Source organism: Bison bison, unplaced genomic scaffold (assembly GCF_000754665.1).
Source record: "Bison bison bison isolate TAMUID 2011002044 unplaced genomic scaffold, Bison_UMD1.0 scf7180017864383, whole genome shotgun sequence".
Taxonomy (NCBI): domain Eukaryota; kingdom Metazoa; phylum Chordata; class Mammalia; order Artiodactyla; family Bovidae; genus Bison; species Bison bison.
This window is the reverse complement of record NW_011494955.1, coordinates 3,082,406-3,093,884: the sequence shown is the minus strand read 5'-3', so window position 1 is coordinate 3,093,884 and position 11,479 is coordinate 3,082,406. Positions and strand designations below refer to the sequence as shown.

The 11,479-nt window shown below is 40.2% G+C and overlaps 1 protein-coding gene across 2 annotated transcripts in view; it reads right to left on the bottom strand.

The window, feature by feature from the left end:
* Positions 1 to 9,244: 9,244 nt before the first annotated feature.
* DNAJC22 (DnaJ (Hsp40) homolog, subfamily C, member 22) overlaps positions 9,245 to 11,479 on the bottom strand; it is a 7,448-nt gene continuing 5,213 nt past the window's right edge. The window contains exon 4 of one of the 2 annotated variants that reach the window (XM_010857764.1): positions 9,245 to 10,817. In XM_010857764.1, coding sequence (XP_010856066.1) covers positions 10,754 to 10,817 — 64 coding nt within the window. In that variant the 3' untranslated portion in view covers positions 9,245 to 10,753. The remainder of the gene's footprint in view (positions 10,818 to 11,479) is intronic. The other variant, XM_010857768.1, reaches the window with a different exon arrangement.

Sequence of the window (11,479 nt, the reverse complement as noted above, 5' to 3'; positions counted from 1 at the left end):
GAAGGGATTGGAAGAGTGGGTTGGAGAACAAACTAGATGGGAGTCGGGACGGGTGTGGGACACGAGCTCGCAGCCGCGTGCAGAATGGCGAGTCCCAGAAAGAGCCGGGCAGCGTTGGGTGGGGGGGACAGCGCGCGCTGGGAGTAGAGGGCCCGAGCTGGAACTGCCGGAAAGAGCCGAAACTCCCCCGGAGGTTGCCGAAGGCGGCCGCCTCAAGGGGCTCCGCTTGAGGGGCTTTTCTCTGGATCCCGGCCGGGACTCTTGTCTCCCAGACGGCTGTCCTTTTGGCGCTACGACTTCTCCCCGACGACTTAACACCACTTTCCATTTCACCTCCTTCCCGTCCCGAGTTTTATTCCAGAAGGCTATTTCAGAACCACCAGCTGTGGGAAACGCCCGGACGTCCGGACTTCTTTGCCGCTCAGCCTCCTGGGAATCCGTAGAGGCTGCTGTGGGGTGGTGGCGGGAGGATGCGTGTCCCTGGCCTGGTGCAAGATAGCTTTGGGAGCAAGTTGAGGGTTCGCTGCCACGTTCACCAGATACACCAAGTCCATTTCTGTGTCGGTTTTCTGGTCTACTCGGTTGTCTGCATCCCTCTACACGGCTGTGGTCAGTCACATTGCCCGTCGAATCTGTTAAACACTCTTATTCGAGGTTAGATTCCCAAGCACCCCAGGGCCAGAACCATCTCTTAATATTTGTGCACCTTTCTAGCCAGTTTCCTCCATGAATGAAGCACTCACCCCACTGCCAACTGGTCAGGAGTAGCTAGAGGGTGAGCATTGAATCAGCATTGAAAAGGTTAATCAGAGTCTGTCCCCATGTTCTCTTTTGAGGGCCAAGTATAAGGGGCTCTAGCCAGGCACCAACCACAAGCCAGAGAGTGTATATGGGAGTGTATAGACACCACAGGCATAATGTAATTTTGGTCCCCACAGGTTTGTTGTTGGAGTGGCAGTACAGGTAGATCTCTACAAAGTCATCTATCTGGTCCTTTGGTTTTTAATTTTGGATGGAGTGGAAGGGCCAAAAATCCTCTAGAGCCCACTGACCCTTGATTAATAGTGTCTAAGCTAATCCAACCACATCATTTACAGATCTAGAGAAACAGATTAGGTCATCCAACTAGTTAGGGCACTACACAACGTGTTGCTTACTACTGCATCTACTTTCAAAGATTCAAATAGAAGCAGACCATCCAAATATCTGCTCTCTTTTCACTGGCCACCCAATGAGTAGGAGACATTGTTCTAGGGGTGGGCCACTTACACAGAATAAAACTAGATCACTATCCTCAAGTAGAGTATCCAGTTGTAATGGAGGATGAAAGCTATTAAATAACTATAACCTGATGGTAAGTGCTAAAACAGAAAAGTGCAAAGTAGGAACAAAGAGGAATGTGTGAGTAATTCTTCCACAATTCTGCCTTCCCATACAGTGTAGGAATGGGATGATATCAGTTCAGTTCAGCTCAGTCGCTCAGTCGTGTCCGAGTCTTTGCAACCCCATGAATCGCAGCACACCAGGCCTCCCTGTCCATCACCAACTCCCAGAGTTCACTGAGACTCACGTCCATCGAGTCAGTGATGCCATCCAGCCATCTCATCCTCTGTCATCCCCTTCTCCTCCTGCCCCCAATCCCTCCCAGCATCAGAGACTTTTCCAATGAGTCAACTCTTCATATAACCCTGGTTAATAGGAAACTTCATACTAAAGAATGAGACCTAAACCAATAGGATCCAAGATCTTATTCTATGACTGATTTCACCAACCAAAAGTCATTTGGGTAACACCTTTGTTACAGGGCCTGATGCTGCTGCAAAATATAATTTCTTCCTTGGGAGAAAAATTAAATCATCACTTGGACCATAGTCTGTTAGGAGAGACATGATGCCTTTCCTAAAAGAACCTGTGGTCTAATGCAAGAGAGTTTTTATATGTGGATATCCCACTTAGAAGGGGGGTGGATAGAGGAGCATGCCTAGGCCAGATCTATGAGAGCTGTCAAAACATCACTGGACACTGAATGAGATGGAATCATATCTCCTCTAAGCGAGAGTGCTGAGTGTGTTTGAAAGGAATAGTTTGCCAAGTCCCTGGGGTGACAGGAGGTGTAGGCTCTTCAAAAGGATTTAACTCAAAAACTAACGGCTCTCCCAGACGTGTGGGTCACGTAGAGCATTGTTTTACTGAGTGGAATTTGCAAGATGGGTACTGAAACTCATGGCCCATCTTTTTCCATGCAGCACTCAACCTCTCTCAAAGGATACTGAACAAATGCTTCAAAAATACCTTTTACCTGGGCTATAAAGATTAATTTTATCATTGTTCTTTATACTACATATACAGTTTTCACTTTATATGGTACACAATTAAGTGATCATTGCCTGCTTTAAAACAGTGGCAAATTGTTTAAAATCTACTAATTATATTGGAAGAAAGGAAATCCTGTAATAAATTCAATATATAATACTGTGACCTACTCTGAAGAAACCACAAAAACAACCAAATTTTTAAAATGATTAGAATAACTGCTAAGGATTACAACAGAAGACTATTTAGAAAAAACATCCATATATCTTAGTTCAGCCTTAAGGGAAATGATTTATCCCAGGTTACCTAATGACTGAGGCAAATTAGAACTAAAGATAAACCATGATGCAATCCTCACCTTGGCAGATATATGCTGCAAAAATTAACATGACCTAATTTAATATATTTTCCAATAGACCCTTGTGATTAGAAATTTTAGCATGTTTTTCTTTGAGTCGATATTCTATATCCGAAGTGACTGACTGTCAGATTCCATGTTTTTATTAGGGGGGAAAAAGAGGTTAAAGTCTCTGATGACTAAAGCTGATGCCACAAACCACAACAAGCATGAAGACCAGCAGAGAATATCTCATCAGGGTGTACTTTCCCCTTTGCTTGGACTACCTCTGATCCCTAAGAATATTCATGTTGGTAGCCCACACTGTGTGTCTTAGAAACGTAGTTTTGTGCATGCTGAATAGATGTTATCTAAAAAAACTATTCCAGGTCCAAATGAGTTTGGGAAAGGCTTGGTAAAATCAAAATAAATTGGTTTATTGTAAAGCAACTATACTCCAATAAAAATTAATTTTGAAAAATTCAAAATAAATTAGTTTCCTTCCAGGAGCATTTAATATGGTAATGTGTTTTTTTAATATTGAAGGGAATGCAGTATATAGTATGCAGCTTTCCCCCAAGGAAACTTTTTTTACCCAGGAGACTTCTGTGTAGGATTAATGTTTCTTTGAACATCCACTCTATAAGATTCTACTAGAAGGATTTGATTAGGTTGGAATTTCCTGTTTTATATATAACAAAACTGAGGTTCAAAGACATGGGTAACATACCAAAATTCAATTGTGTATCAGATGTTTAGAGCCTTAAATTATCAAAGGTTGAATCCTTATATCACAAAATTAGTGACAATGTCAGAACCAAAACTCAGATTTGAAACAGTTGCAGGTTCATTAAAAATTTGAAATTGATCTCTAGTGAATTTGTTTCTATGTAAGAAAAATATAACTAATACTGCTTTACTGTAAGTTCATTCATGGAATTTTAGCATGTTCTTTCATCTATACAGTCTGTCACCATTTTTTAAAAAGTGATAATGCCACCCTCTGTAAAATGTTTTAGAGTTTATAAAGTGCCCTCAACACATCTTATCCGAATGTCTCAACATCCCTGTGAGGCAAGCATCACTGTCCTCATTTAACAAACAAGGACATCAAGCCTCAATTGTTAAATAGCAGGGGTTTGTTTGTAGGAGAGGAAGGTCTATTGCAGCGCCAAGCAAAACAAATGGGTGGCTCATGCTCAAAAAAACCCAAACTCCCTTAAACAGAAATTTAGCATATTTAGTAAAGGTCCTGTTACTTGCATTGAGGGAAGATAGTCCTTCTGTCCTTCAAGCTAGGCTTCTGCAGTGTGTGAACCAAGGACTTCCAGATGTACAGGCTGTGTTTAGAAGAGGCAGAGGAATCAGACATCAAATTGCCAACATTTGCTGGATCAGAGAGAACACAAGGGAATTCCAGAAAAACATCTACATCTACATTGATTACACTAAAGCCTTTGACTATGTGGATCACAACCAACTGTGGAAAATTCTTAAAGAGATAAGAATACCAGACCATGTTAACTGTCTCCTGAGAAACCTGTATGAGGGTCTAGAAGCAACAGAACTGGACATGGAACAATGGACTGGTTGAAAATTTTGGGGAAAGGAGTACAACAAGACTGTATATTGTCACCCTACTTATTTAACTTATATACAGAGTACATCATGCAAAATGCTAGGCTGAATAAATCACAAGCTGGAATCAAGATTTCCAAGAGAAATATCAACAACCTCAGATATGCATATGATATCACTCTAATGGCAGAAAATGAAGAGAAACTAAAGAGCCTTTTGATGGGTGTGAATGAGGAGAGTGAAGCCAGTTTTAAGCTGGCTTAAAACTCAACATTCAAAAAACTAAGATCATGACATCCAGTCCCATCACCTCATGGCAAATAGATGGGCAAAAAGTGAAAGCAGTGACTGATTTTAATTTCTTGGGTTCCAAAATCACTGCAGATAGTGACTGCAGATGGTGACCACAGCCATGAAATTACAAGATGCTTGCTCCTTGGAAGGAATGCTATGACAAACCTAGACAGTGTATTAAAAAGCAGAGACATCACTTTGCCAACAAAGTCCCATATAGTCAAAGCTATGATTTTTCGAGTAGTTATGTACGGATGTGAGAGTTGGACCATAAAGAAGGAGGAGTGCCGAAGAATAGATGCTTTCAAATTGTAGTGCTGGACAAGTCGCTTGAAAGTCCCCTGGACTGCAAGGAGATCAAACCAGTCAATCCTAAAGGAAATCAACCCTGAATATTCATTGGAAGGACTGATGCTAATGCTCCAATACTTTGGCCACCCAATGCGAACAGCTGATTCATTGGAAAAGACCCTGATGCTAGGAAAGATTGAAGGTAAAAGGAGAAGGGGTTGGCAGAGGATGAGATGGTTAGATAGCATCAGCAACTCAATGGACATGTATCTGAGCAAACTTCAGGAGACAGTAAAGGACAGGGGAGTCTGGCATGCTGCAGTCCATGGGGTCACAAAGAGTTGGGCACGACCTAGCGACTGAACAACAGTCCTTCAGTACAGTCAAAGATACCAGACTCAAAAACATGAGATACAGAATGATTATATGGCAACATGTAAGAAAATGCTTGATAGAACAGTACAAAGTGGACACGAATTCTGAAGGAATTCAAAGAGGAAAGATTACTGGAGATGGACCTAATCAGTGAAGGCATCATTTAGAGATAGACCTTAAGCTGGATCATAAAAGAAGTATAAAGATTTGGATTAGCAGAGGAGAAAAAGAATTACAGAAGACTGACATCAGCAAAGACATGAACATGAGAACAAGAAACACACTGATGGCAAAGAATTAGAGTTTGAAGGGAGATGGGTCTGAAGTGATCAGTCTCTTGGCTGTACAAAAAAAGTCGACTGCTAAGAGTTCCCAGTCACACAATATAAAATGAGCAAGTGCTTTCAACTCAAATTACATAGAAAAGCAGTAAATACACTCTTTATTGTGGACCCCAGGAATGAAAGGGAAGATAGCAAGAGAAGCCAATGGACTTCTCTGGTAGTCCACTGGTTAAGAACCCACCTGCCAGGGACACAGGCTTGTCCCTGGTCCGGGAAGATTTCACATGCTGCAAGGCAATTAAGCCTGTGCACCACAACTACTGAGCCTGCACTCTAGAGCCTGTGCTCCACAAGAGAAGCAACTGCAGTGAGAAGCCCTCACACCCCAACCAGAAAGTAGCCCCACCCCCACCATCCGCAACTTAAGAAAGCCTGTGTGTAGCAACACAGACCAAACACGGCCAAAAATAAATAAATAAATAAATTTTAATATTTTTTTTAAAAAGAGAAGCCAAGTTCAAACTGGTAATTATAGGTAGGAAGGAGAAGCGGGGGAGTAACATGAGCCTCAGTGGCCCTCAGATCTGTGACCGGGAAATATATGAATAGACGACACCTAGATTTCCTCTATACGCTTCCCATTCCTTTCCTGACAGTAATTCATTTGAAAGGCGCCTGACCTATTGAGGGTCAGAAAAATGTCCCTTTAAGTGATGCTTGCAAAGCCAGGCTCTCATGCTAAGTTAGTCACTGCCCAGCAGAGGATGTTCCCTGCAACGCTTCTTATCCCAAAATGGAATTAAGGTCTGGCACAGAATGGGTTTTAAAATCATTCCCTTCCAACTCTTCCCACAAAGGGCACTGCTCTATTCTGTTGAAACTTATCAGTGAAGTTTAAATCTAGGAAATCCAAGGTCTTGCTGAAAATTATTAATATAATAGTTTGCAAGTAGCAGATGGAGGAAAGGTGGAGAAAAAGAGAATTGGGAAGAAAGGAAAATGAAGAAAGCAATAAATTATTGAAATATAACCTCATTTAGCGGGAATCCTATGTAAATTTTCTGCATTTGTTGTTAGAACCCACCTGAGCTAAGCAAACAAAACCCATTAACTGAATGAGTTTCAATCCCTTGCCACTAAGAGGAAGAGATGGCAAGGAATATGAAGAGAAGCCAAAAAATCAGCTTCTTGGGGTATGAACTTCAAAAACCAAAGCAGGGACATGAAATTTGTGTTCAAGCAAAGCTCTGAGATTACCCCCAGAGTTTCTCAAAAGATCAAATGACATCTACAAAACATATTTAATTTGAAGTTCAGTTTCTCTAACCTTCCCAACAAAGGGAGGGGACTGAACTCTGGTAATGAACCGACTAAGGAGGTACTTAGTTGCAGATGGTGACTGCAGCCATGAAATTAAAAGACACTTGCTCCTTGGAAGAAAAGCTATAACCAACCTAGACAACATATTAAAAAGTAGAGACATTACTTTGCCAACAAAGGTCTATCTAGTCAAAGCTATGGTTTTTCCAGTAGTCCTGTATGGATGTGAGAGTTGGACTACAAAGAAAGCTGAAGGCTGAAGAATTGATGCTTTTGAACTGTGGTGTTGGAGAAGACTCTTGCGAGTCCCTTGGACTGCAAGGAGATCCAACCAGTCCATCCTAAAGGAAATCAGTCCTGAATATTCATTGGAAGGACTGATGCTGAAGCTGAAACTCCAATACTTTGGCCACCTCATTGGAAAAGACCCTGATGCTGGGAAAGACTGAAGGCAGGAGGAGAAGGGGATGACAGAGGATGAGATGGTTGGATGGCATCACTGACTTGATGGACGTGAGTTTGAGTAAGTTCTGGGAGTTGGTAAAGGACAGGGAAGCCTGGTGTGCTTCAGTCCATGGAGTCGCAAAGAGTTGGACAAAACTGAGCAACTGAACTGAACTGAACTGAAGGAGGTACCACCACTAGATCCTAAAAAAAAAAAAGTGAAGGGACATAATTTACCCTGTGACAGCCTTAAGGCGCCATCTGCAGTTCTCATCGAATACTGCAATAAACCCAGACCTGCTGGCTTGTTAGGGCCACACACTCACTGTTAGAGAAAAAAAGAAAACAAAGAAATACTAAATTCCAGCCAGGGAGTCCTCAAAAGCCTCCTAAGTCCCAGAGTAGATGAAAACTCAGCTTGAAGACACAGTGCCTAGGAAAAGTCCTAAGGGCCTTAGCTGGCTATAAGCTCCATGAGAAACCACCCCCCTCCAAAAAAGCTAATAAATTCTTAGACTGCTTGATATAAAGGATGATATATTGTCCAGACCTTGAGAACTTAATAGCTCCACAGTACCTTGTTCTGTCTGAACACATCTGAGAATTGCATTTAGTTCTGGGCACCACAATTTAAGAGCAATATTGACAACAGTCATAAAAATGTTCATACCCTTTGACCCAGTAATCCCACCCATGGGAATTTATTCTGAAATAATTCAAACGAATAGATGAATTAGAAACATGAAAATATTGATGCAGCATTCTTTATAACAACAAATATGTATGAGCAAATATATATATATATATATATTAAATGTCTCCCAAGAAGGGAATATTACATAGCATTAAAGTATAATTATGCTGTTTGAAAAAAAGTAAAAATATAGAATAATAATAATGCATGCTGCAACATGGATGAATCCTGAAAATAGTATACTAAGTGAAATAAGCCAGACACAAAAGGAAACATTGTATGATTCTATTTGCTTAAAAGGTCCAGAATAGGCAAACCTATAGAGACAGAAAGTAGATTAGTAGTTGCCAGGGTGTGGTGAGAGGAGAGAATTGTAATAGGTATGGGATTTTGTTTTAAGGTGGTTTAAAATGGTCTGGAGTCAGTGTTGATGACTTTACAACCTTATAAATATACTAAAAATCACTAAATTGTATACTTTAAAAGGGTAAATTTTATGGTATGTGAATTATAGCTCAGTAAAAAAATATTTACATACATATGACATCTTCCTAGTAATATATATCAATGCCTATGATTTAGGGAAGGGAAAGACTATAAGATTATATCCCTGATACGATATATACATTTATGGATGAGGACTAAAAGAGAACATGAATAAATGAAAACAGAGTTTGATACAGGTGAATTTTTGATTGGGGGGTGGCCATGATATTGTTCTTTGAGCAAGTAAATATTTTATTTTTTTTCCACGACAGTGTCCACAAGAGGGCAGAGAGATGTGAAACCAAACTATTTAACACAAGCCTCATCCAAACAGTTGGAAACCCAGAATCCAGTGTTGAAAGCAATCTTAAAGGTTATCTAAATTCAACTTCCTCACCTAACAGAGAAAAAACTGAGGCCCATAATGGTAAAGTGGCTCATTCTAAGTCAGCAGGCTGGTCATGCAAGAGGCAGAAGGAAAACCCCATCTTCTCACTTCATCCATCTCTTTCTATCAAACTACAGTGCATCCTTAAACAAGACAATGTTTAATCTAGAAAAGGGAAAATTTAGAGGGACATGAAGGGAAGGGCAAGTTCTTATCAAGAAAGAGTTTCTGGAACTTCCCTGGTGGTCTAGTGGTTAAGACTTCTCATTCCCAATGCAGGGGGCCCCAGGTTTGATCCCTGGTTGGGGAACTAGATCCCATATGCTGCAACTAAGTGTTTGCATGGTGCAACTAAGACCTGGTACAGCCAAATAAGTGAATAAATAAATAAATAAATATATATATATATATTTTTTTTTTTTTTTAAGGTTTCTTAAAGGCTTTTATTCTTTGTAACAAGAATTGGGAAATCTAGAAAGAAATTTCAGGGAAGCAAATTTCAGTGCAATAAAAGAACAACAAAATACCTATGGCTGATTCATGTTGATGTTTGGCAGAAAACAACACAATTCTGTAAAGCAATTATCCTTCAATTAAAAAATAAATAAAACGTTTAAAAAAGAACAGCAATTAAGGATGCCCAAAAGGTGGGACACATATGGGATTTCCAATTAATTCAGAAGCCAGAATGGTCATCTCTGGGAAGATGGTCATCTCTGGGTCATCTCTAGACCTTGCACTGCACTAGATGAGTACTTGGGGGAGAGGCTTTCTCAGTTTGCTTCCAACTTTTTAAAGGTTCTGTACACTTTTATTTGTAGGAGTGGGAGAATACAACATCATTGGATTTCATTTACATCAACTCAGGTAGAGAAAAAAAGATCTCTCACCTGCTAATATCTTAGCTGGTTTTTTAAAAATAATTATTTCATAGTGAATTTCTATTTTCAGCTGATTTTCACTATGTCAGGGTCTTTAGGAAGTACATTCTCAGAAAAGTCTTAGTGATGAGACTAATTGGTCTCTAATTCCAGGTTGGTGGCAAAGCAGAATTTTCTTCCAGAGGTTCCAAATTCATGTGACTTGTGCCATTTCTTTATTTTCAAAAAATGGCTGGGCTACACCATTAGATACATGAATATCTAAATGTCCACTGGGGGTAGGTAGGTAGCCTGGTTCTGGCAAGCACTCAATTTCAGTACCAGCTCACAGGCTAGGACAAGAGCGAAGATGAAATCCAAAGATGGTTTAACCAAACAGTGCTTCCCACTAAAAGGGAAAGATTCTTCTTATTTATTTTTGGCTGCAGGTGGGCTTTCTACTATTAATAGTCGCAGCCGGCAGGGGCTACTCTGTTGCAGTGCAAGGGCTGCTCATTGCAGTGGCAGCACAGCCAAAATTAAAACAAACAAACAAAACAAAACAAATTGTTTAAAATGTGTGAAGATACTGACCTTCACTAGAAATCACAGAAAGGCAAATTGAAGTCATCAGATACTATCTCTCACCCATCATCTTGGCAAAAAATTGCAAAGAGGTAACAGTACATACCAGTAACAAAGAAAGGACTACTTGTACTGCGGGTAAAAGTGTAGATTGTTAGTCTTTTCCAAAAGTAACCTGATATAATAGCAATCAAGGTATTAAAACATATATTCTGCTTGATCCCACTTTATCACTTATTGGAATCTAGCCTCAGAAAAGCAAAAAGCAGCAGCACCCATGTTTATTTATTTATTCTGGCTGAGCTGGGTCTTCCTTGCTGTGCTTGGGCTTTCTCTAGTTGTGGCCAGCAGGAACTCTTCTCTAGTTGTGGTGCACAGGCTTCTGTCTTCTATAGGAAGTATGGACTCAGTAGTCGTGGCAAACAGGCTTAGGTGCCCTAAGGTATGTGGGATCTTCCTGGACCAAGGATCAAACCCGTGTGCCCTGCACCGGCAGGCAGATTCTCAACCACTGGACCACCAGGGAAGTCCCAGTACACGTTTAAAGGTATTTATTGTAGCATTGCTCCTGTGGAAAAAATACAAACTGCTCATAAATAGCTCTCATTTAAATAAACTGAAATATATTTTTGTAACAAAAACTCATAAGAAAATTTGAGAATAGTAAAATAATTTTCCAAATCAAGTAAAGCCCCAATCACTCTTTTGTCTCTTTTTCCTTATAGACTATTTTTAATATATTTACATTTTACAGATGTAGTACTACATATCATGTTAATAAATTACCAATAGCTTATGAAAATGGCTTATTAAAATTCCACGTGATAATTTGAGAAATTGTGTTTTTCAAAGAAAATACATACATTAATTTTTTGGCCACTTTAAAAAGGTATGACAGGACTTCCCTGGGGGTCCAGTGGTTAAGGACATGGGTTCAATACTTGGTCTGTGAAGGTTCCACATGCCTCAGGGCAACTTAGCCCTGTGAGTCACAACTACTGAGCCCAAATTCTAGAGCCCACATGCCTACAGCCAGTGCCCTGCAACAAGAGAAGCCACCGCAATGAGAAGCCCAGGCACCGCAGCTAGACAAAGCCCTCTCACGGCAATGAAGACAGTGTAGCCAAAAAGAAATAATTAATTAATTTTAAAAAGTGTGACATTGTAAATTAACTACACTTCAATAAAAAATAATGACAAAAAAAAGAAAAATAACTTGATATGATGAAA